This window comes from Cebus imitator, unplaced genomic scaffold (genome assembly GCF_001604975.1).
Source record: "Cebus imitator isolate Cc_AM_T3 unplaced genomic scaffold, Cebus_imitator-1.0 Scaffold283, whole genome shotgun sequence".
Classification (NCBI taxonomy): Eukaryota; Metazoa; Chordata; class Mammalia; order Primates; family Cebidae; genus Cebus; species Cebus imitator.
The window spans coordinates 1,482,458-1,509,131 of record NW_016107598.1 but is presented as its reverse complement, the minus strand read 5'-3'; the positions used below and the strand labels follow the sequence as shown (position 1 = coordinate 1,509,131).

At 35.9% G+C, this 26,674-nt stretch overlaps 1 protein-coding gene and 1 pseudogene across 9 annotated transcripts in view; one reads left to right on the top strand and one right to left on the bottom strand.

Annotated features, from left to right (window-relative positions):
- The window catches only part of SLC4A4 (solute carrier family 4 member 4), a 496,548-nt gene that overhangs the window by 353,640 nt on the left and 116,234 nt on the right, over window positions 1-26,674 (top strand). For all 9 annotated transcript variants that reach the window (XM_017501628.2, XM_017501630.2, XM_017501627.2 and 6 more), the window contains 5 exons: window positions 1,824-1,981; window positions 8,884-8,971; window positions 11,630-11,784; window positions 12,428-12,541; window positions 14,770-14,944. In XM_017501628.2, the coding sequence (XP_017357117.1) occupies window positions 1,824-1,981; window positions 8,884-8,971; window positions 11,630-11,784; window positions 12,428-12,541; window positions 14,770-14,944 (690 nt within the window). The remainder of the gene's footprint in view (window positions 1-1,823; window positions 1,982-8,883; window positions 8,972-11,629; window positions 11,785-12,427; window positions 12,542-14,769; window positions 14,945-26,674) is intronic.
- Window positions 1-26,674, bottom strand: part of LOC108284742 — a 34,492-nt pseudogene that overhangs the window by 2,454 nt on the left and 5,364 nt on the right.

Below are 26,674 nucleotides of genomic sequence, written 5' to 3'. Positions count from 1 at the left end.
ATGCCATTGAGTCAGTTGCAAAATCAAGTCTGATTTTTCCTTCTTCATGAAAATGATGGATTAAAAATTAAAGAAATAAAATCATAGAAGTCCTCAATTATCTGCTTTTTTTTGAAGGAAAGGTAGTCATAGATAAATGAAATAAATTGTTAACTAGTAATGTTTAGATAATCTCAAGTCCTTCTACTCAAACTTTAATAACATTTATTCAAAATCAAATATTGCCCTCTTTCCCCTGTCACCATCTCCTTTGTAATTAAAAAGTGGGGACAGCCGGGGGTGGGAGGGTGGGGAGGGTAGGGAGGGATAACATGGGGAGAAATGCTGGATATAGTATACACCTAAAGTAAAATTAAAAAAAAGTGAGGACTATGAAAACAAAAGGGCTTAACTCATGAATTAAAATGATATTTCTCTAATATACTGAAATTTTGCCTTACGACTGGTTTAACTACATTTTTTTAAGTTGATAGGTCTTAATATGTGTTTATTTATTTATATTATCCAGATTAGAAATTTGATGGAATGTTTTCACATCTCAACCAGTTCCTTAATATTTGCTATCAAGATGCAGTTTGTTAATACAATAGTTCTATTAAAAAAAAAAAAAAGAAATCTATTTTATTCCCTCCTCCCCTAGCTTTCCCATTTCTCAGCTTTTTTTTGGTAGCAACATTTCTCAAAATAATGTTTACTCTCTGGTGTCCACTGTAACAACTCTTGTCAAGATCCCCAGCACCTCCATCTTGCCAAATTCATCGGTCCATTCTTAGCTGCCATCTTACCTGAACCTTCAGCAGCCTGTGATTCAACTGATTTACTCTCCTTATTGAGCTGTTTTTTCACTTGGCTGCTGGTGAAGTCCTGGTTTTCCTCTTCTTTTTCAGTGTTATCTGTCTATCTCTTCTCTTATTCCTATAAAAGTTAGAGTGGTCCAGGACTTACCTCTTACCCCTCTGCTCTGTCTACACTCACACCCAGGATTGTGCCATCTTGTCTTATGGTACCAAATACTGTTTACGTCGTGATGCCTCCCAAGTTTATGTCTTCCTGCTCCGCTCCATCTTTCTACTTGGGCTTTTGGTAGGTAATTCCTGCCTGCAACTTCCAAAACTCCTCATTGTGGCCTATTATGCCCTCCAATCTGGTTTACCCCTTACCTATGCAACTTCTTTGGCTACTGTTTTCTCTCCTTTGCTCCTTTGGTTTCTACCACACTTGGCTTCTTACTTTTCCTGTAACTGCCAAACAGCTTCTTGTCACAGAGTCTGCATTTACCATTGTTTTGGCCTAGAATATTCTTTGCTCTGATTTTTGCATAGCTTGTATCTTTACTCCAGTGTCAAATGTATTTCTTCAGAGGCCTTCCCTGATCACCCTCTCTAAAATAGTATCTTTTTTTAAAAACTGTTTTAACTTAGTGCTTATCAGCATTTTATATTTTATTTTTCCCCTGCGGTAATATGAGTCTAAGAGGGACATGTAATTAGTCTATCCATCCCTGTATACCTAAGGCTTATAGTATAGTATAGTATAGTATAGTAGATTTTCAACAAGTTTTTGTTGAGTGAATGAATATATAAATGAATGGAGTTGTATGATACATTGTTTTATATGTAAACCATGTGATTATTCCCCAATATTTTTGAATCCAAGTAAATGTTTACTATAATAGAATGTTTAAACATAATATAGAAGTGGCCAGCTAGAACATGTTGTATGTAGATTTGTAAAAAGGAATTTCCTATGAGTGATACATGGGATGTCTCCTTTTGTTCCCCTCTCTGTAACTACGTTGTGTTTTCTTGGTTCTTTTCATGCAGCTGAAGAATAAGTTCATGAAAAAATTGCCACGTGATGCAGAAGCTTCCAACGTGCTTGTTGGGGAGGTTGACTTTTTGGATACTCCTTTCATTGCCTTTGTTAGGCTACAGCAGGCTGTCATGCTGGGTGCCCTGACTGAAGTTCCTGTGCCCACAAGGTAAGCTGCCCTCCTACCTGCTGGGGTCTACAATGTGCTAATAGAGTTATCTTCTCCCTCTCAGGCTAGAGAATCAATAGGATGTGGAAATGTTTAGTGCAGACACATTGGAGAGGTTTAACTTGAAATAATGACTGTTTGGCTTTGATACTATCAAATTTTTTGGCACTTACATAGTGATAACAACAGCAATTATAATGGTTTATTGGTCAATGGTTCTTCTTATGGATTATTCTACTTAATCCTTACAGTAATATTTTAAGGGACAAACTATAGTTATCTGGTTTTTACAGATGAAAAACGGTCTAAGAATTTAAGTAAGTTGTCCAAGGTCATATAGTTAGTAAATGGTTCAGAGCTCATAGTTGCTTTCATTTACTCTGTGTTTTATCAGAAAATTGGTAGTAGGTTTATGCACACATATTGTATATGTTGAAATCATCAAGCTGTATACTTAAATTTGCATACTTCGCTGTTATATGTTATGGTCGAAAATTTTTGTTTTAAAATGAAGTATATTAATGTTATTATAATCACATACTCATTTCACTGCATAATACCTGAGAAGTCATCTCCATCTGCCTCTGAAACCGAGCTCCACAAAGTTGGGAAGCTTGACTTGGGAGTGCAATTAGTTGACTGAAGTTCATTTTTCACTTGAATTTGTGCTGCAGAAGAGTTTAAAGAAAACTTGTAGTTTTTAGGTTGACAGAAAATTATCATATGAATAGAATGTTTTTGTGGGGTAGGAGAGGAGAGTTGTTTCTGTGGGTTCCAGGGCAAGGACAGGTGAATTTCCTTGAGGTTTCCTCATGTGAGCAGTAAGGACCCTGAATCCTCTTCAGTGGTAGATGTATCCTCCTCAGCTCAGAAGGTCTGAGCATGATTAACCAGCAGCGTAAAGAGGCTCAAGATTTCTTTAGAGCCAGTTAGGTGAAAAATTAAGAGAAAATTTCCTCTAGGTCTCTCAATTCACACATCGAAGGACATTCTTGCTCATCATACAGGTACTTTTTTTTAAACCCATTTTGATATTTGTTAGACACTTAAAATAGGAATGATACATAGGGCTGTTATTGGACAAATAGCAGTGGAAAGGAGATGACCATAGCTTATTCAGTTAATAGGATTATGATGATTTGTGTTTTCTGTAACATAGCATTTTGCTTGAAAACATTCCAGCTGAGCCTTGTGGTTCTATCTGTACAGTCACCTGGTGAACAGCTGACTCAGATAATGGCTGAAGTCCAGCTCTGTGCCCCTATGGCTTTATTTATGTCTCTCTGGCCTAACTTTATTGGAGCTTGAAAGAAAAAAACATGCTGAGAAGTGTTAAAGAAAATTGCTCTTGGCTTTTCATTTTTATTACCATTTTTCTTTAGAAGGTACAAATTAAAAAATACTTTAAAAGGCTTTTTATTTAACAATAATATGCATGCATTGAGTAGCAAATCATGACCATTTTTGTGTCCTGCTTGTCATTTGCTCCTCTCTGGCTCACTGACTTTTTTCTTTTATTCTGGAAGGTAGGGCTAGTGTAAAGGTAAAATACAGCATCACTAAAATTAGCAAAAGGAGCCGAGCAATTCAAAACAATGTAATTCAATAATATTATAGACTATTTCAGGGCAATAATCTGAACAATATATCCTTGCATGTTATCATTTTTCCTGGACATAGTTTCAACCATTTGCTGTCCTCTGAACCAGTACAAGCTATAATCACTGAGTAGGGAGTGTCATTAGGTTTTTTTGTGTAAGTAATGTAGGGCCATTTATAATGGCTGCATCCTGTGAAATCCAATAAAAGAAATCCCACAAGGAATGTGGTAGGCATTGTGAGGGACAGCGTCTACATTTCACAGTGTGCCTTAATGTGCATGCTACTCTGTTGTACTGAAAGAAAACTTGAAAAATCTGTGTTTGCACACATCCTTTTATGGTCATTTTTCCTTTTAAAGGTAGAGGAAGGTTATGCTGCTGGTATTACGATTATCACTATTTCTAATAAACAGTATTACTACCATCTGCCTTTTAGGAAGTATGGCTCTAGCAACTCCCTTTCTTGTGTAGAGTTCACAAATTTCACTAATTTCTCTGTTACTTGCTTGATCTGTTTTAGGCCTCCACTTGCAGCTGATGACTATCAACTGGGCGGATGTCTTTCTATGTAGGGGCCCCTCTTGACATTCATGTGAAAGCAAACAAACTGTGTTTTTTGATCTTTGGTGACATGATAGGATATGTTTATGATTTTCCTACTATCTTGCAGGCACTTTGCTTGCTGTCATCTTATGTCTATCCACAGAGGCCACCACTTACTCATACATATATATATATATATATATATATATATATTATATATATTGTACATATGTATATATATAATACATATTATATATAGGTGACAGAACATATAATATATAGATATATGTATGAGTAAGATGGAGTCTTGTTCCGTCACCTAGACTGGAGTGCAGTGGCATGATCTTGGCTCACTGCAACCTCCGCCTCCCGGGTTCAAGCAATTCTCCTCCCTCAACCTCGTGAGCAGCTGGGATTACAGGTGCACACCACCACACCCAGCTAATTTTTGTATTTTCGTGGGGATGGAGCTTCACCAGGCTGGTCTCAAACTCCTGACCTTAAGTAATCCAGCCGTCTTAGCCTCCCAAAGTGCTGGGATTACAGGCATGAGTCACTGCACACAGCCTCATTCATATTTGTTAGTTATATAGGGGATGAATGTTCTTCTTATACCATTTTACAGTTGAGAGATGAAGGCAAAGGGAAGATTCAGCATCAGTGCTGGGAATAGAACTTTAGTTAGACTTTTAAATCTGAGGCAAGAGTTTTAGGGAGAGCCTAGGGAGATTCTAGAATGGATTGGAATAAAATGTTTTAGGGTTCTCTCATAAAGAAGAATGAAACCTTAGTTTGTACTTTTGTGATCTTTGATTTGCACATGTAAGGCAGTTGTAAGGTGTAGAGTATTAAAAATTTAGAATGTTTACCCTCTTAGTAGCACTGTAAGGTAATATATATGTTACAAATAATTATTTATCTAAAAGTAGTAGTTTGTGTTTAATTGTCAAAACCATTAAGAAAACTATTAGAGGGGTTGGGATGGAGTTCCTGCTAGTTGAATTTTGTCACATCCACCAGCTTAATTGCTAGCTGCTATTAATATTTACTGTGTGTAACGCAGTTGGTTATGGTGGGTTTGTGGTCCTCATGAATCCATTATGGAAGCCACAGTTCAGCCACATTTTCAAAAGCTGATAAAGATAAATAATGGGTTATTGAATTCACTGTTGTTTTGAGAGAAGGATATAAAGGATTGGTACATGCAGAGTTTATGCGGGAAATAACTGTGATGTATCAGGAAAGAGGGGGGTATACATCTTTTCCGAAAACATCAAATGGTTTAGGAAGGCTTGCTCCTTTTCTCATATTATGCTCTGTTTCTACCTATAATTATCTTGTGAATGTGAGTATAGGCCATTGGCTCTGGACACAGATTGGTTAACACTTCCTTTTGTTGTGGAGAATGCTGGAGGCATCCTCCCCAGGCATAATTAACTGTATGAAAAACTCAAAAAAGTCGAAAAGGGCCTCATGAAGAGTCTTCAGATAACTAGATTCTATTAAAAATTGTAACTCTGACTTATTTCTGAGTGAATAAAAAGAACTTAGTAACATAAATATTTTTCTTTTTTTCTGAGCTGTCAACATAAACTGTGCCCTTGCAGCCACACAAATGTGATGTTGACTCTAATTTGTTAACAAAGAAAAAAGCTTCTGGATAAAAATAACATCTGTCCATTGAGAAAAATCAGCTTGGGTCATGAAAGGAATTTTCAGTACATTATAAAAACTGAGTTTGGCAGGATGTACTTCAATCATAAAAGTTGTAACAGCTTTCACTTCTTTGAAGGTTAAAGGAGAGAAAACATATTTCAGGCAGAGGGAACTTCAACTTGTTAAATTGTTTTGTGTTCAGTTTTCTCAGATTTCCCATCCCATTTCAGTAATGCGGTCCAGATTAGAAGCTTCTTAAGGGTCTCCATTCCTCCAGATGACATTTTTGGCTTGAAGTTATGTTTCTTGCTGCTTATGAATGCTTGGATTCTCTCTATGTATCATTTTAAGAAGGCAGATTTACTGTATTATTCCTGATTGGAGTAATGTGAAAATTTTAACTGGTATGTCCACCATAATGGTTTGGCACTAGGTGTTATTCCATTAATGAAGAAATATGTTCTTTAAAAAATAAAAATTGCATTACCCGGGAAAGAGGAATACTACTTTTATATCTGGGTTACTGAACCAATATAATTCTCATATACTGGGTTTATTGCTATCGTTCTAGACAGGATTGATCTCCTGCTTCCTTTCATTCTTTGACTGGTACTATTTAGCAGTGAACAAAGAGTAATTATTTTATAGAAAATGTCTATCCTTATCTCTTAGGATATAACTTGGAGGCTCAATTACTCTGTCAGCTATTGGAATACCCATCGCCTGCCAAAGTTTATGTTTGAGGACTACTAATGACTGACAATGTTTTCTCACTAACAAGATAGTATTTTGGCTTTGTTGCCATATAGTCAACCTGATAATTAACTCGTGTCAGTTGATAAATACGTTTCCGTAATATGTATTTGTAAGCTATAGTCATGATGGAAGTGCTAGAGAGAGGTAGGAAGAGATACAGAGTGGTTTTGGAAAAGTTTTGGATATGTATTACTGAAAAGTTAATATTTAGATACATGAAGATAATAAAAAAAGGAAGCAAAATAAATCCATTATTTAAAAGTGTACTAAGTAAAGGATCCAGGTGTTCGATATTTTCCCTTGTGGCACACCATCTGCCCCTTTTTCTCTAAACCTACACCCCTATTGTCTTGAAAAATGACCACTTGTAGTCAGGCAAAAGGAATTAAGAAATGTGACTAGTAACTGTGTTTCTTAATGGGATTAAAGCATTATTTTGCTTTAATCATTAAATATTTTTTGTGTATGTTGCACGCAAATCAGTGATCAGTTTCTTTAGAAAAATACATTTTATGGTCCTAAAGAAGCACTTTATAATACTATAAATAGTGGCATATAATTAGGAGTCAGCTTCAAAGGAACAAAAGTTCTAGTGTCAATTGAACTTCAGTGTTAGAAGAGCTAAAATTCAATTCAAATAATGACTTCCTTCATACTTGAACAGCCTTTGGTGTCTGCTGATTGCTATCTACTATGGTAACACTTGCAAGTGAGTGTGCTGCTTTACTCCAGAACTGGTTTCTAAGCAAATAAGTGCTAAGCGGTTTTATGATTATTCTGGTACAAAACTTGGGTATTCAAACTTTCAGACACCTTTTTACATTCTTTATTTCTGGGGTTTTACAATCCCTTTTGGGTTGAACTTTATAATTATAAAAAGTAATTATACATTCAAGAGCATTTTGAAACAGACCCAAACATATTTTAAAGTATTTACTGTCAATTCTTTTTCATTTAAAGTGAGGTATATAGATAAGTAAGTTAAGAATAAAATTCGGCTAAGCAAAGTGGCCAGCCATTTCTGGTACCATAAAAATCTTACCTAAGATTTCTTTCCCTAGCTAAGCATCCAGAAGTTCTTTCCCCAGGGTGACCTATAGAAGTCATTGTTGGACTTCTGTTAAATCACAAGCTTGGTATATCAGTTGGGCAGGTAATATTAGGCAGAAATATGTGGTGAAAAGAACAGGAGATAAGAATACCTATCTATCTGCCCTTTGTCATTTACTAGGCACAGAACTTGGGCTCTTCCCTTAACCTAACTCAGCCTCTCTTTCCTCACCATTAAATGGGAATAGGATACTTTCTTTATTGCAGGGGGTCGTATGGAAACGTAAATAAAGCGATGAATGTGGAATGCTTTGCAGGCTTTAAAAGCTGAGCAAGCATATGATGCTATCATTTTTATTGTACTCACTATCTCCCCATTAGGTGATATATGATTACAATATCAAGGTGGAATTTATCTGATGTCACCTTTGGTATATTTTTTGTGTGTTTTTTCTTACTCATTTACTTATCAGATTCCCTCATCCCCAGTGCCCACAAGCTACAAGGGCAAAGGCCCTCTGTGATCAGTGAGGGATTTTTTTCCAACACGATTAGAGGTGAACCTAGCGGGGTTTAAGTTTGTTATTGCATGTTTCAGGACCTGTTTGCTATGGAGCAATGTTTTGTGCATTATGAAGAAAAAATGTTGGTAAAAGACAAGAGGACAACCACAAAAGAATTTTGACTGCCTGTGACTGATGCTTTATTTTGAATTTTGACTGTCTGTGACTGATAGGTTATTTTGGATTTCTCTCATATTTCTCTTTCCTTACTTTGGCTGTCAGCATGTGGCTTACTTGTAGAGGATTTGGTTTTTGCTGAATCCCAGTCACTTCTGAGTAGAAATATTTCTTAAAAGTGTGGAGCCCATCATCTGTCATTGCCCATATTGGATAAGGAAAAGTCAGAGAAATGTAAAGATGTACCAAGTCTTTCCAGTTATTGTGTTTAATGGGTTTGCTCCAAAGATTCCGAAAGTCAGTAGAAATAGAGACAGAAAAAAGGTTTAAAAAGGAAAGATTGAATGACTCCTCTAAAGTGCTTGAAATGCACCTTTCCTGCTCAGCTAAGAAGCTTCTCAGATTTCTATGCTAGATTCTCATTTGCCGCCAAATAAACAATAAATAAATAAACAACTGTGTTTTGCAATAGTGCGAAAGAGTGTCCTTCATATTACCGAGAATATTACCTTTGTTTTAAAGGTGAATTCTAAACCTAACCTTTTTATGAACTAAGTTAAATATTTCTCAGTTTTATGTATGTTGAGTTTGATGAAATTTTTTCCTTTTCCATTAGGTTCTTGTTCATTCTCTTAGGTCCTAAGGGGAAAGCCAAGTCCTACCATGAGATTGGCAGAGCCATTGCCACCTTGATGTCTGATGAGGTAGGAAATCAGGAAGATGGAGTTCTGTGAATGTCCTACTTGTGTTGTTTTCATACTGTGAATTGGCTGTCACAATTTATTCAGTTAGAATTATGTGATTACTAGACTTCCTTATAACATAAGGTACAGTCATTTGAGACAAATGAGCTGACTCCTATGTGGTTTTCAAAAAGTAAGGCATACATTTTGGTTTCATAAGGGATTCTAAACTCTGTTGGAATAAAACATATTTTTCTTTCTTTTGCAAAACATTTTCATTTCTTAAAACTGATATATGTTAAATATTCTTTAAACAGTTCAAGGTCAGCCGGGCATGGTGGCTCATGCCTGTAATCCCAGCACTTTGGGAGGCTGAAGTGGGTGGATCACCTGAGGTTGGGAGTTCGAGACTAGCCCGGCCAACATGGTGAACCCTCGAGTCCACTAAAAATACAAAAATTAGCCAGGCATGGTGGCACATGCCTGGAATCCCAGCTGTTCAGGAGGCTGAGGCAGGAGAATTGCTAGAACCTGGGATACTGAGATTTCAGTGAGCTGAGATCATGGCACTGCACTCCAGCCTGGGCAACAGAGCAAGACTCATTCTGAAAATAAAAATGTTCAAGGCCATTGTATTGACTTAAACTTTATCTCTTGAAGTTTTTAATATACTAATTCCATGAGTTCAAATGCTTATATACTATGTTTCAGAAATGATGGGTTCTATAAAATAATGTTTAATAAAATGGATAATATATTTTTTCTTAGGTATCAGAAAGCACATGTTTTTATTACTTTCTTATTTTGTGGGAAGGAATGATACACATCTAAAAATGCATTAGCAGCCATTATGGCAGAGTATCTATACAGGTACTTTGGAATTATGACCCTTTTACTTTCTTAACAGCCTGGATGTTGTTACATATATTCTAGATATGATAAAACCCTGAACTATTCCCAATAGCAGGAGAAATACTGTTAGAATAGAGGATCATTAGCTGCTGCTCCTGGGTCTTTCTGGCTTACTATTTTCCCAAATGTGTTGCTTTTGCTTCATTGCTTGATTTGTCATTTTTTCTGTGTGTTAAGTGGAGAATGGGGTACCTTTCCCCTTAGTTATAGAGGTTCCCTGTGGTAATTACTGAGGTAGCTACTTTATTCTGGGACCGAAAGCTTTATGGCTATGCTGCTTTTTCCCCTGAAGAGAACATCTATTTCACTCATCTCAGTGGATTCATTTTATTTTTTGCATTTTTGTAATTTATCTGTTTTTAAAAATACCTTCTCCTAAGATATTTCAATTAAGAATGCTTTAACAAGTGAGATTTAGCGTGGCTTAAACAATTTGGGATTTTATTTGGAAGTTTGGAGGTAGGTAGTTGCTGGGGTTATTTTGATGTAACGGCTTAATGATAAATCAAGAGCTGAAGCTCTTGCTAAATTTATGGTCTTAAAATGGCATTTTTTTTCCTGTCAGTATGGTAAAATGACATTGCCTACCATCCGCTCTAGTCATCTTATCTATATTCATCTTATCTGTATTAAAGGTAGGAAGGATGGTGTGGTAATGCTAGCTGTATCTCGTCTTTTATCAGATATTCTAACGCTTTCCCATACAGCCTTTTTCTTATATCTTATTGGTTGGAACTGTTCATCTTTATCTGCACAGTTGGCTGGGAAGTGAATCTGTGACTTTCCAGCCTCCATCATGGGAAGTAGCAAGAGAAAATAAGGCTGAGGGTGGCTGTATCTGCCACAGATTATGTGCTGGCATTTTGTGTCACCCTCCCCTCAACCCCACAACCCCCAGACCATTAATGTTACTTAATTGATAGCTTAAAAAATTCTTTTCCAAGAGAAGTGATTTAGTCGCAATCTTTAAAATTAGGTAAGGATATTGAACAGGGACCATCTTCTCTTCTGAAGACTGAAGAATTTGACATACGAAGTATGAAAGACTTAGGTTATGTATAAAGATATTTCAGATCATCGGCTCTGTTAGAAAAATGGAACGATTGACAGGAAGGATCGTGTACATTTTGGAACCTCTTTCTTTGGAGATCTGTATAAAAGATATGAAGCACTTGCTGCATTGGATGGTTTTGTTGTTACTTTGCTAAAAGGTAGGCAGATGATCCACTCTTCAAGGCCCTTTGACTAATGTGCTGCCAATATAACCCAGATTTTTCTTTTGTAAGTATCTCACATTATTTATATGTTTGAGAACTCACTGTTTGGGTCTTAACCTAATCTTAACACTCAGCTTGAACTTTTCCTTCTTGAGTTATGAGCAATTTTTATCCCAGTAGTTTTTATTTCAGGGGATGACTCTTTAGTATGTTTCTCCAAACCATTTTAATCTGACTTCCATAGCAACTGTATCACTAGTGGTACATGCCACTAGGAGCGGAAAGGCAATGTTGTTTTACATTATTGGTAGGAAAGAAACCACATAAAAACAAAGCATTTTGTTCAAGCCTCTACCTCTGTTCTTTGAAGTCAGAATTCATATGCCTGTATTTTCTGGGGACAGGCTGAATAATAGGGACTATGAGAGCATGGCTGGATTAATATTAATAGCACAGTTGTTATGGGTTGCATTCTTCAGGCTTGATTGACATGGTGTGAAACATGTGCAGGTTCTCTTTTTGAATGAGCACATCTTTTATTATTCTTTAGGTGTTCCATGACATTGCTTATAAAGCAAAAGACAGGCACGATCTGATTGCTGGTATTGATGAGTTCCTAGATGAAGTCATTGTCCTTCCACCTGGGGAATGGGATCCAGCGATTAGGATAGAGCCTCCTAAGAGTCTTCCATCCTCTGACAAAAGGTAAATTATAGCCAGTTGATAGTTTTCAGTTGCTGGGATGACTCTGAGAAGGAGATTGTGTTTAAAAAAAAAAGTGAGGTCAGCCTATTGCTCTAATATTTTCAGGTTCCTGTTTAACTTGATCTATTTTCCCAAATGGATCACTTATGTGCCTTGGCTTCACGTTTCCTTGACACTGTAAAATAAATGTTATGGGTGTGATGTTCTTCAGTTATTATAAATTGGAGATCTCAGATTACTACATAGGAATGCATCACAGACATTCTTTGGGGGATGTTTTGGGGACTCCCTGTATATCTGGGAACATGAGTTTGCTGAAGATGAGTCCTTGAAGATGTACACAGTTAAAAAAATGGGTAAAGTAGTTGAAGAGAAACAATTTTCTGGAAATTTATTTTTTCCCAGTTGAAACAGTTTCCCTCTTATAAGATATGCAGTTCATTCAACTTTCCCATTCATCCAGTCGTTTATATTGGCTCTAAATGCAACACTTAAAGAATTGCCTGTTAGGTAGCAGAAAAAATAATGATCTTTTATCTTAAGGATTTTCACTCCATTTTTCCGTTAACCAGTGCATGATACAGCTAAGAAGCAAATGAATAAAATAAACTAATATGCTCTTGGTGTCTGTTGTCTTGCTTAGAAAGAATATGTACTCAGGCGGAGAGAACGTTCAGATGAATGGGGATACGCCCCATGATGGAGGACATGGAGGAGGAGGACATGGGGATTGTGAAGAATTGCAGCGAACTGGACGGTAACTGACAGTTCCTTTTGCCATTCATGATGACATTCTCCTTAGGTGTAAATTTCCCTTCATCTTTCATTTTATTCATCAGTTTGTTCATCTGTTCAGCCAACAAATATTTACAGTATAACAATTTGTCACAGGCATTGGGAATATAGCAGTGAATTAAATGATACTGTCTTCCCATAAGGTCTTATATTGTAGTGACAAGACATAAATAATAAGCAAATTAGTAAATGTGTTGATGGTTTTATGAAGAAAATTAAGGCAGAAATAGGGACTTTGGGGATGGGAGTACTGTATTCCACTTTTAGATAGAGTGTCCAGAGAAGGCCTTACAGAGAATGGCAACATTTGAGGAAAGTACTACAGGAGATGGGAGACAGACCGTGTGGGTGTGGTGGGTGTGTGGGGGTGGGACTGCAACAGAGTGCCTGCTGTGTGGCTGGCACCAAAGCCAGCAAGACTGGAGGGGAATGACTGAGGGCATGTTAGGGTTAGAGAGATGGCAGAGAACTGACTGATGTACCAGCCTTCACCTCTTGGCTTTCATAATTACATTTCTCGCCTGTATGTGTATTCAAAAGTGAGGAACATGATACAGGAATGAGTTCTCACTCTTCGGCCTCCTTACCTGAAATTGGGAATTCAGGTTTCGTAAATTGCTTCAGCTAATTTCTTTCCATGATAACTCTTCCTTCCCTACCATTAGATTCTTCCTTTTATTGGGGGTTAAGTAAGATTTTAAGTGGGATACTTATTTTATAAAGATACAGTTTTTTAAAAACATTGCATGGTTTTTGAAAATGAAAAGATATGTCATTATAATATGCAATTGAATCTGAATGAAATGAAGTTATTTCCTTCTCCTGATGACCCACTTGGATTTCTCTCCCAAACTGACAGTATATTATTCCCTTCTTTATTCTCAAAGATAGAGAACATAAAATCTTCTCTCCTCTCCTCTCTCACCTTTTTTTGAATAGTTTTTTTGTAAACTATTTCCATTAGGAATATCCTTTTCTTTTTCTACAGATATGAGTACTGGAATTTAATTTAATCAGAATCGATTTCATTCTTTTATATTTCACCTTTGCTAAATTCATTGATTGTCTGCAGTATGTCTGGTACCATGCACAGCCCTGTGAATACTAAGAAAACTGAAGCAGGGCACTGAGTCAGCTAAAATGCAGTAGGAGCACAGACAGATAGATGGATAATCCTTATAAAGTATGATAGCCCAGAGTGGAAATATGAACCTTAAGTTCTACGTCAAGACTTCGGAGCTATTGAGCTTCATAATAGGGCATTCTAGGCAGAAGCCCTGGGGAAGACTGAGGTTTGAAGTTTGGTTGGGAGGGTGAGTAGACCCATGTGAAAGTCACTCAGCTGACCTGCTGACACTTGTCATGGGGCTCAGCTGTATTTCCTCCCATCACACACTTGCATGCTTCCTCCCTTAGTTCCTTCAGGTCCTTACCTAAAGTCACCTTCTTGGAGGCCTCTTCTGGCCACTCTAAAATCTCAACCACCTTTTCTCCAGTACTACATAATGTTCTTCCCCATTTAATTTTTCTCTTGACTTTTATCACTATGTGTTGCATTTATTCATTTATTATTATACATTTATTCAATGTAGAATAATTCATATATTCATTTATTATGCATTTATGCATTTATTGATTATTACTATTGTCGGCCTCCTTTTGGTCCCCAGAGCAAACTCCATGAAAGCAGAACTTTTTGACCCGTGTTGTTCACTGTTGTGTCTTCAGCACTCAGAAAAGGGCCAGAGTGTGGGCATATCACAGGTGCTCAATAGCGTTTAGGGGATGAAAGAATGAATGATGAATAAACGAGTGAGCGAATGAATGAATGAGGGCGGAAGGATACGGTGGCAAGATGATGAAGGGCCTTATATGATATGCTCACATATTTGGATGTTTTTCTCTAGGCAAAGAAAAATTTTAATGTATTTACATAGTTCACTTTTATCTAAAGACCAACTGCCTGGTCTTTAGGAAATGTGACACCTAATTTGGTGACCCAAAAATAAAGAGATAGAAGAAAATTTATTCCTTTATAGTTTTCTGGTTTCATTGGAAGTGGTTAAGTAGTATCTTATCACTGATTCAAGCATTTTAAATATGTTATGTTTGATTTAGTGAGTCACCTCTTGATTCATTTGATAGTCATTTACTTTACATTTAGTAGATGTTTGCATTCTCTTTGCCCAGGTTCTGTGGTGGACTAATTAAAGACATAAAGAGGAAAGCACCATTTTTTGCCAGTGATTTTTATGATGCTTTAAATATTCAAGCTCTTTCGGCAATTCTCTTCATTTATCTGGCAACTGTAACTAATGCTATCACTTTTGGAGGACTGCTTGGGGATGCCACTGACAACATGCAGGTGGGTATGGTTTGGGGAGGACACAAATAGTACAGCCCAGATTGCCTTCCTCACCCCTACAGCTCAGTTAGAAGCAGATGGCCTTTCAGTTACTCAGCATGATTTTCTTTCTTTTGCTGGATGCTGCATTTTACTTTGCTTCTGGCCTGCTGCTGTATTTCCAGCATTTTAGTAATTATAAAAATAGCTCGATGAAATCTGGCTTGAGTCACAAGTGGGGAAAGGAAGGGAAGGAAATGAGGATATACAATTCTATTTGGGCAAAAGCATATCAGCTGCTTTAATTTCGTACAGTGCACAAGGTTTAGATCTTCTACTACTTTGGCTATGTGGAACATATTCTGTTAAGCTTGATGATTATACTTTCTTTAGGAATATGTGATTAGCCTAATTTTACACATGAGCAAATAGCATGAAACCATTGAGTATTTGCTCAAAGTTGGGTTTGCATGTTTACCGGTATAATTTGGTTTCAATGAATTCAAGCTAACAGCTGTATCTCCTGTAGGTGGACCTGATTCTCATTAAGCTGTAAAAACTCTGGCTTGACTTATTTTATATGATTAATTTTAACTACAATTACTTGGTTACTTCAAAGATAGCATTTGCCTTCCCTTTGTAACAATAATAGCTAAAGTTTTGGTGATAGAAAAGATGTTTTTGATTCCCTCCATCAACAGAAAAATATGTCAGGAGCTGCTTTTAGTTGATCCAGTCATTCGAAAAAAAGGTATTGTGCTAGATGATGAATACAGAGTAATGAATGAAGTTATATTCCTATGAAAAGGACCAGATTCAAGCCTTTTCACGCATTGTCCTTCCACTTTACTATTATTATGTGACCTATGGGGCATTCATAAATGGTGCCAGCCAGCTTATTATGATTATTTTTAATGCAGCTGATTCCAGAGGATTGCTTTTTTTTTTTTTTTTTCACTTTGATTTTCTTTCCTGGGCATATGCATGTTTAAGATTTTTGTCTAAATATAGAAATACTATGGAGATTATAGCATCTATGTTGACCTAAGTAAAAAGGGAGACATTATACAATTGTATTTTACTTTGTTAAATGTACTTTTATCTTTTAGTTCTTATCTATTACTGCATAGCATGTTACCCCAAAACTCAGGGGCTTGAAACAAACATCTTATTAGTCTCTTTCATGGTTTTGGTGGTGGGTTGGCTCAGCTGAGTGGTTCTCTCTTTGGTCCCTCATACACTTGCAGTCAGATGGCAGCAGAGGTTGAGGTCACACAACAGCTTCTTTACTCATGTGTTGGTGCCTAAGCTAGAATGTCTGGAATATTTGGGGTCTGGAAACTCTCTACGTGACTTCTCCACATAGCTAACTTGGGCTTTCTTATAGCAGGGGGACTGTGATGCCTTCTAAGAGCTCATGCTCTGTCAGAGTCAGTTGCCACTCAGCTTTGTTTCAAAGAGAGGCTGAAAATTCTAATTCTTAGTGAAACCAGTAATTTTAAATTATTGGCAGCTGATTAACATTTTAGAAAATAACATTGTGCTGGTCAAAGAACACTTATCTCTGTGTTACCAGTGAGAGACGTGCAGCATGGTTTGTAAAAACCAACTCTAATAGGACATAGAGTTGAAATATACAGAGTGTTTTTTTTTTCCTTTTCCCTCATTTGTGAGACAAGAATGAATAAATTAAACTATAGTAGTGATGTCAGTAATAGAATTTTTATAAAATTTGATCTATATCCAAGTTGGGCAGCTATTCTTCACCTAAATGACAGCATAAGGGTAACTGAAACAGATAGTTCGAGAAAACAAATGGAGAAGATGGCACTGGGGAAACACCCTACGGCCAGCTTGAAGAAGATAACACAGGCAGCCACATGTTAAGAAAATAGAAGAAAGCTGTGATTTTGAGAGGGCGGTAAGAACAAAACTGTCTTCCGTCTGTCAGAATGTGTAGAGACTTTCTTGTGTTGTGCAGATCATTTTTACACTTTTTTTTTTGATGGACATTCTCATTGAGATGGGACATTGCAATAATACCTATGTGTGTTAGTTTATTGCCTTTTTTGAATTGAATTGTAGTTCTTTGCAATCTTGTAAGACTTGGCTTTACAATGTTGCATCTGACTCTAGAGAAGTCTGTTCAGGTCCATTTTGATCCCTCTTAGGTGTATGAACTTCTGTATGAATAAGTTGTGGGAAAGTAGAGGACTCTATTATATAACATACATAGTTAATTGGCATTTTTCTCCTCTGTGATATATGACCTGAAAAAGGCCTTGCTACTGGAATTAGCTATTTTCTGGGTTGTAAAAATTTCAGGAGAAACATAAATGCTTTTAGTGCTTTAGGATGTTAAATAGTCCACTAAAATAACCATTTGTTGTATGTGACTCCTAGGAGTTGACTTTCAAATTTAGGGGGAAATTTTCCAGGTGTAATTTGATTATTTTATTAATAGATTTTTTAACCTCCATTGATAATTTCGCTGAAACTGTAGATAGATTATTTTATAGGTTTCTGTGAATGAAAATACTGAAGAACATACTTTTCACTCCCTTCTCAAGCTTTTTTCCTTTAAGAAACATATTGGCAATGTCTTTCTTCTTCTTGACTACAATTTGATACATCTAAAAGTCAGAGTAGATGGCAGAAACACTGAAAAAAGTGGATAGAAAATTAATGAATGTTAATATAAATTAGTCGAACTGAAATTCAACAAATATTAATAATTTTATCTATTTTAAGGACTAGGGAGTAAGGTGATTTAAAATGTGGAAGATAATCTCTTCATTGAAAGGGTGTGGACTTTGCCACTCAAAATTTTTGATTTTCTGGCACGAGAAGTCTTCTTGATCTGGGAACAGGGTAAGAAAATATTTTATAGATTTGGTGGTAAGGCCTACGTCATTTTACAGGTCTACGGCAGAAGTTGACATGTTTCTTTGCAAATATTTATGGAGTGTCTACTATGTGTTTGACACTGTTTTAAGTGCTGGAGATAAAGATAGATGAGCAAAATAGACAAGAATTCCAATTTTGAATCCCAGTTATAGTGTAGAGCGTTGATGAAAACAGTCTTTTTCAGTTACCCCCAAGAGATATTAGTAGTGGTTTGTAGTGGGCTTATTTGGGGGATGAAATCCTCTGGCTTCACTTGCTTTTCTAAACACTAGACCAAGACTAAGCAGAAACGCATTGGCAGAGACTGAAATAACCTGCAGTTGTGTCACATGCCTTCATAAATATGGCAGTGGGTTATTCTCAAAAGCACAGGCAGCTCAAATGAGTCAACTGAGAAGTGTCCTTGCATTTAAAGGCAGACAGCTCAGAGATGGTTCACATAGGGCCTTTATTGTCAGGCTACAAATAGACATGGGTGCTGGGTAGAAACGTGTTGTGAAAACACAGATGAATCACTGCATGGCTGTTGTCTAAGCAAACTCTTCTGCCAGCTTCTGTTCAGAAGGTCTTGCCTGCTTGAGGCATTTATCTTAGAGCATATATATACACATATATAATTAGAAGCAGATTATTTTGGGAGCTATGTAGATTATTTCTCATGAAATTATGTTCAAAATAGAACAGTTTAGGCTACAGTGGCTCTATGTACAGTCATAGAATTATAATGCTGACATAGATGATTGTATGAATTTCCCAGTTTGGGGTACACATTTTGCCCATTAAGCTGCTCTGAGAGAACTCTGGGACTTACAGAATGGATATTCACAAATTTCTTGTTAAATGTAGCATAAAGTTTAGCTGGGGTTTCTTTGAGTAATTGAATGACTTAGCCAAGAGTTGACCTTATATTTATCTTGGATGCAACCCTGGCTTGTGACTGTTTCCTTTCTTATAGTTCAGCAATGGAGGACTAGGACATAAGCTTTCTGAAGTCCAAGAATTGTAAGACACTCTTGTTATCCTTTTCTTATAGTAATTCCCACAGTAATGCTCTGATCTCCTTGTCATATTTTCAGGCAGACAAATGCTTTTCAGCCTTACTGTCCTAAACAACATGTCCCCTTCACAACTAAACTCTCTGTAATCGTGCGTGCCAACTCACTGCATGATTACAGTTATTCCTCAATATCAGCAGAGGATTGGTTCCAGAACCCCCTTTCCTCCTGTGGATACTAAAGTTCATGGATGTGCAAATGGCTTTTACAAAACAGGGTACTATTTGTGTATTACCTTTGCACATCCATATATTTTAAATTATCTCTAGATTACTTATAATGCCTAATACAATGCAAATATTATGAAATGTTATACAATATTTCAGATTTTGTATTGTTTTTTATTGTTATTTTTTATTTTTATTTTTTCCTATTTTTGATCTGCAGTTGGTAGAATCCACTGATGTGGAACCCACACATATGGATGGGCCGATTCATTTATATTCTTTCTTGCCAAACAAGTATACTGCTCGATTCATTTAGCTACTTCTAATTAAATTGTTAAATGTCAGGGTATAAATGTATTTTGGTAGAATTTATTACTACTATGAGTTTTTCATTCTAAGTACTATCTGAATGGAACCTTAATGTGAACTAAATCAACAAATATTTATGGATTACTTTAGTCTATGGGAAAGATATTTATACAAGGAATACTTTTTGATACCTTGTAACAAGTCTTATATTATTTAAAAAATTGTTCCTTTTAGTGTTATGAAATACAGACAAGTATTTTAATTAAAATCTACATTGTTGATTGTGAATGAATAAGCATAGTCTAGAGTGAAAACTGAGTGAAGAATGTAATTTTAATTTTTTTCCAGGAGTAAATATAATCCTATTTTCATAAACCTTTTAGCAAGAGAATACAGTAAGATTTTTAGATTCTGTGAATTTTGTGATATTTATGGAGCTTTACAGAGCACATTTTAAGGGAACTTGTCTCATAATAAGGAACATTTATAGCTGGCATCTCCAAATTTGAAACTTTATTTTAACATAAAGCCGTGCTGAGAATATTTAATCAATCTGCTTAAGTTGGAACTATATCATTCTTATTCACATGTGATATTCCTTGGTAAGATAGACGCATCTTTACAAAGCCTATTATGTGTAATTTATAACAGCAAGATTAAAGCAAATTGGTAATTGCTTTACTATATTGAGAATTGTACAAGAATTTCAATTTAGCTGAGTGTTGTACTTTGGCACCAAAATGCATTTCCTCCTTGAAGTGAAAATATAAAGTGACGTATTCCACACTATCAACATATTCCAGTTTCAAAGTTAGATAGAGGTAGTTTGTTGGAATGACACAATTTTGATAGGTAAAAATAAATAGACCTATTTAGTGACAAAATAAGGATTTTGCATTACTTGGTTGCCTCTAAACTTTATTAGCTATTTCTTCTTCCTGAAAGGAACTTTAAAAAATGTACTCTGCTTCATGTGCAAGTTGTGAATTAAATCCTGTTTCATTGAGGTTAAGTAATGTGTATTTGGTGGGTTGTTCGATTTGAAAGACCTTTGTTACCCTATTTTCTTGGTGATCAGAAAATGATAGTGATTTAGTCAGGGTCATGGGCAGTCTCAACTGATGCTAAATTCTAATTCTTATTTTGTGTTTGGCTTGCAACTGTTTTCAGAATAAGATATAATTATGTATTGTAGAAAATTCCAAAAATCTAGAAAAATAATGTAGAAGGGAATTTTGCTCTTAAATCCATCACCCAGAATTTATCATTAACATTTTCATGAACATTTTCCCATACATCTTAAAATTTATGTGTATACAGATATATAGGCTTTTAGATAAATAAGATCCCATACTTGCTGTTACATAACTTTAGTATTTCATGAATGTCTTTCTACTTTAGTATGAATCTTTAACATCATTTTTAATGACTATATATATTTATACAAATGATGTGTGTGCCATAATTTACTATAACAGAGCCCCTTTTAGTAGACTTTTAGTTTTTTCCAGTTTTTTATAAACAAAAAAGTGTAGATAATTAATTACATTTTTATTCTTTGTGATTACCTTCTTAGGGCAAATTTCTAGCAGAGTGATTGCAGGATATGCTCATTTTATTTTTTGATATTTGTTTCAAATACGCTACACAAGGTTATACCCGTTCATACTTCTACCAATAATGGACACTTGCTCATACCCTTGTGAAAACAGAATTTTGTCTCATATTCTCATTTTTGTCATTCCGTGGGTTGAAAACTGATGGTTCATTTTAATTTAATTTAAATTTCTTTGATTACTTAGTGAGGGCGAATCTGTCACATTTTTATTGATTATCTCTACTTCTTTATACTTGTATCATTCGTATATTTTCCTTTTGGGGCAGTTAGGGGTTTTTTCATTGACTTAGAAGAACTCTTTAGGTATAATAAGGATACTTTCTCTTTGTGAGAAATATTACAAAATGTATTTTTTTAGAGCTACCATGTCTTTTAACCTTATTTATGATTTCTTTTGCTGTATAGATTTTAATTTTTATGTAGTCATAATCATTAACTTTTTAGTAGTTTCTTATTTTTATGATATATTTAGAGAGGCTTTCCCCACCCCAAGATTAAAAAAATATTTACCACATATTTTAGTTCTTTTCTGTTTTTGTTTAAATTTTTTATCCATCTGGAATTGGTTTTTGTGTAAGGTTATACTGGCCTAATATTTCTGATGATGTAGATACATATTCACAGCTCTTCAAACAAACAAAAAAAAATTAGAAAGGTCTCCATGTCTTGCTCATCCAGTCTATTAGACTTGGAGTTGAAACTCTTGGTAAGATTTTTGGCTTGTGCTTTTTTCCAGGGAGGAAGATAATTTGTCTTTCAAGTCTTGCTTTTTTTTTCACTTCCTGCTGGGCATTATAAACAGAAATCCTGCTTATGACGACAAAGTACTTTAGGCAAAGTGGATGGCTATAAGGATGTGGCAGCTGTGATCTGTCAGGACAGAAGTCACTGATTTATAGGCTGTACCTACACAAGAGAAATAAAAAATGAGGGTTGTATATCCAGTCTCCTTCCCTAGTGTAGATGAATGGTCTGTGGTACCAATCGTTACTGCTATTCTGAAGGAGAAGGGGAAGTACATCTCATATTTCGGCCACATGGGAATCACTTGGGGAACTTAAGAAAATAGATTCCCTAGACATTATTTTCATTGGTCCTGACTTGTTTAGGGTGGAAATAAAGAATCAGTATTTTTTTCTTATTAAAAAAGCTTCTGAGATAGTTCTCATATGATCCAAATTTGCTTTACATACTTGAATCATTTCTCCACTTATTTTTGATCATGTGGTTTGGCTTGTGCTGGTGATCTGACATCAAAACTCATAGAGGTAATTCAGCCCTGACTGCTTATTTCCAGTGGCACTGGGCTGCCTCATAATTCTTGACTAAACTTTAGCTTCAAAGGCTTATCTAGAGAAATTTAATTTTATTATTTGTTATTGAATATGCTGCAGATTTCCTTATGAACACCACCAAAAGGACTAGCATTTCTTTGTCCTCTTATAAACAAAAAAATTTATAAAGTCTGAAACATGAAAGTAATGCTGGCAAATACTTTACCATTTGATGCCACCTAAATATTTTATTTTCCATACTTTAGTGTGTTGAAAATTGTCTAAAGAAATAGAAAATTTTTTGTTTTCCTAGGCTGTTGTGCAACTTTTCTCCTTAGCCTTTTTTCCCCTTCTGTTATTGTCATTCATCTTCCCTAATCAGGGTTATAATTATTAATCCAAATAATAAAGTCCTTAATAAAAAGAACATAAAACAACAAAACTCACTTTTTAGTGTTATATGAAAAACCCAAATTGCAGTAAAGTCAAAGTTGACAGCATTGATTTTAAATATTTAATGTTTTATCATCTTGAATGTGCTTGCTTTGCATTAGCCATGACAGGTAATGGTGGCCCCGGCAGGCCTTGTCCCAAGTTGCTCAAAGACATAAAAGTCTGATATTACAAATTGTGATTGGCTTTTAATTTAGAATCTTGCTCCTATGGTCTGATTTTTTTTTAGTAAAGTGTATGTTTTACTAAAACATAGTAAATTGGGACTTGTCCTAATTTCTTGACTTTTAAAAAATAAGGGCTATCCGTGATTTAATTTTCTACCCTAATACAAGCTGAAAAAGATTCACAATTTTTTTTGATTATGGATTTTGACTTCACTGCTGAAAAGTAAAACAATCTATTTTGTTTATTATCATTGACTTGTGTGTGATGTGAAGGAATGAAAAGAAGTGGCCCTCAATGGCCATAGTGTTGCGTCTAAGACTTCTGTAGATTTAAAATTTGCTCTGGAAAATACTGTAGACCTAAAGAGATTCTTTTCACCTGTTTCTTCTGAAGACTAATTTTTATCTTTTCACATCATTTCTTTTGCCTTTCTTTTTATCTCCTTTGTCTCTTGAAGGAAAGAGAAATAATAGAGAGAGGCTGAAAAGAAAAATATGAAAAGCAGCCAAGGAAAAGAAATCAACATTAGATTGTATCTCTGCTTTATGTGAGCCTCTGTTCTTAGTTCTTTACATATTATTGTTTCATTTTATTGAAATAATTATCCTTGAAGTACCTATTGACTTTACAGAAGAGAAGTAGGATTTAGAAATGTTACCCAGTTCGTCACTGGTGGAACTGAAATTTAAATTCAGATGTCCCTGACTCCAAGACATGCTCTTTGTGCTGAGCCACCTGGAAGAGACCTTAGAGATGATCCAGTCCAACCTTCTCATCTTTTTTTTTTTTTTTTGAGATTGTCACCTGGGCTTGAGTATAGTGGTGTGACCCCAGCTCACTGCAACCTCTGTCTCCTGGGTTCAAGCAATTCTCCTGCCTCAGTCTCCTGAGTAGCTGGAACTACAGGCATGCACCATCATGCCCAGCTAATTTTTGTGATTTTAGTAGAGATGGAGTTTCTCCAAGTTGGCCAGGCTGGTCTCGAACTCCTGACCTCAGGTGATCTGTCCACCTCAGCCTCTCAAAGTGCTGGGATTACAGGCATAAGCCACCACCCCTGGCTGTCATCTGATATTTAAATAAGTACAGTACACATATGGTTGCCATGTATCAAGAAGGTTTTTATCAGTCAGAGACTATGCTAAGCACTTTACATACATTATCTGATCTAATGTGCGTGCTAACCCCAGGAAGTATAGGTAGGTTAAATAACTTGTTTAAATTCATTGATCTAGGAAATAATATGCTATAGATGTCAATCTGGGATTGTCTGACCCCAGAGTCCAGTGCTCTACTATTGTGTTTCAATTTTTTCTTCATAAAAATACTGCAATTGACTGAGGTGAAGTGACATTCCTAAGACCATCAGCTCCCTTTGGCAGAACAGAGCCTAGATGCCAGATTTCTGACTGCCAGTTGTCTGCTCTTTCTACTGTTCCTCAGTGATGTCACATGATCAGAAGTAGAATAAAATGAAAGCCCAACCAGAACAGATAGAGCACTTTGTGGGATATGATTGCTCCACACCTCAGAGCTCAGCTGTCTGCAGCATCATAAATTGCTAGGGAATTTGTTCCTCTGAGAAATCAGGTGTAGAAATGTCTTTATGAGTTATGGCTTTTAAAACTGTACATATCCACACATTGTTTTCCTTTTTATATCAGTGAACACTGAATATAAAAAATCAGAAAAGGGGTTTCTGATAGTTCACCTTATAAATTGCTTTAAACTTGAGTTACAGTTAAACTAGAGTTATTCATTACATATTATTTTTAAAATTTCTGTATTATAAAGAGGAAAATGTCAAAAAGTTCTTTTCTCAGAAATGCTGGAAGCATCTCTAAGTTTAAGCAAGTTTCCAGTGCAGTGTGTATCATAAATCACCTGTTTCACAATTGTCAGCAACAGAATGGAAACTGTAGCACTTACCAAAGGATCAAGTACTGACATAAAAATAATCTGCCTTTTAACAGTCACATGGCTTCCATAAATCACAGTGGTTTTCTGGAAGAAATTGGTTGTTATCTTTACTGAATGAGCAACAACGCCTGTTGACCTTTGATAAGTGGAACCTAGAGTGTCATTTGGGCCTTGCTTCTTGGTTCCCTTAGCATTTGCTGAATGCCTGCAGAGCACATGTAGAGATGGTGGATAGCATGATGAGAGAAGGAGAAACATGGATGATGCCAGAAGATCCTACCCTTGTTCTCCCAGAGATTAATAGCTATGTCAAATCAAGTAGAGAAAGTGAAATCTCTCCTTCTGTATTGCTCCTTTCCCTTTTATATTCCCCCTTACACCCAGTCAGTGCTATGTTTTGACCCTATGGTAGTGATGAGAAATATACTCCTTGCTTAATAAAGAATGATGCAGTATATCTCCCTATCACATACACCCAGAGTGTGGCTTGTCCTGCTACAGGAGACATTCAAGTTTCTACCTTTCATTTTATACATGCTCTGGTGTAAGTTGTAAAAAAAGAAAAATAAATTCTAAAGACATAGAAAGCCTACTTTCTATGCACAAGAGTTGGAATCCCAGCCTATGGTATACCTTTCATCCTTGCCAGGGGTGAAGTGTGGTTAGGCAAGTACATATACCAAAGACCCAAAGACTTGTTGTATCACATTGAATGTGAATTTGTTCATATCACTTAACTCCCCTGAATCTCAGTGTCTACATGTTTAAGAAATCAAGGCAAATGCTATTTGTTGGCATAGGAGAACCCTTTTCTGTCTTCTCTGCATAACTGCATCTTGGTTCTGCTGCCCTTCCTTGTTATTCTGATTTCTGTCCCTGTGAGGAAGAATAAACAAGATACTCTCTCTACAGAACAGCTATAAATAATGAGATGGCACCATTCAGCTGTGCCCTGGACCTACATCCATGTAAATGGAAGTCCCTATGGGACCTTCCTACCAGACTTCAGACCTAGTTTCTGTATGAACTGGAATTGTTCTAGATTGTTTCAGAGTGTGTTTATTTGCCATAGAAAAACCAGTCTTACTACTTAATTGTCAACTCTTGTTTTTTATCCACCACTGTCCCAACTCCATTATTATCTAGTGCTGATCTAAAGGATTTTCATTTGTTTTCTGAAGTGAATTCTACCCTAAAAAGAGGAGGATGTGCTATTGCTAATGTCAGTCTATGGAGAATCTTACTGTCTTGGAAATAGTGTAAGAAATATTTTGAATAATCATTGTAATAATGATCTCCCAAGCTTTTGATGGAGCTTACTGTGTTTAAGTTTTGTAAGTTGATTAAAAAATTTCTTCATAATCATTTTATATATATTGTATTTTCTTTAAAAATGGTAAGTGAATGAGAAGTTGCTGGAGAACTTTTGGGGCAATGGGAAGAGGTGGCCTAGTGAGGCTGACAGATGGAGAGGTCAACTTGGGGGTTGAGGGTCACAGGTAATGACTGATGGGTGCTGCAGACTCCCGCGAAATCCACTCTGCTCCAGTCAGGGGGTGGTTTCAATTAAAAGGCTTATTTTATGTGGCATAAATCATACATCTAAGAACAGGTAATTTGTTTAATTGAAGAGAGAACTCTTCCTATACCGACAGAGATCACATGATTTTGCTTCACTGTTTAATCTACCACTGAGTATATTATTGTGTCCTTTAAAGCTACGGACTTTCTTTACTCATTTGACAATGTTTTATTTTGCAAATTTTAATGTTCAGATTTATAGCTTCATGTGTTAATAAAGGCTCTCTGTCATCTTTTGATGTTTAAAAATTATGTCTTTATAAAATCGTATTTTAAGTCTACAAAAGAACCTTCCTACA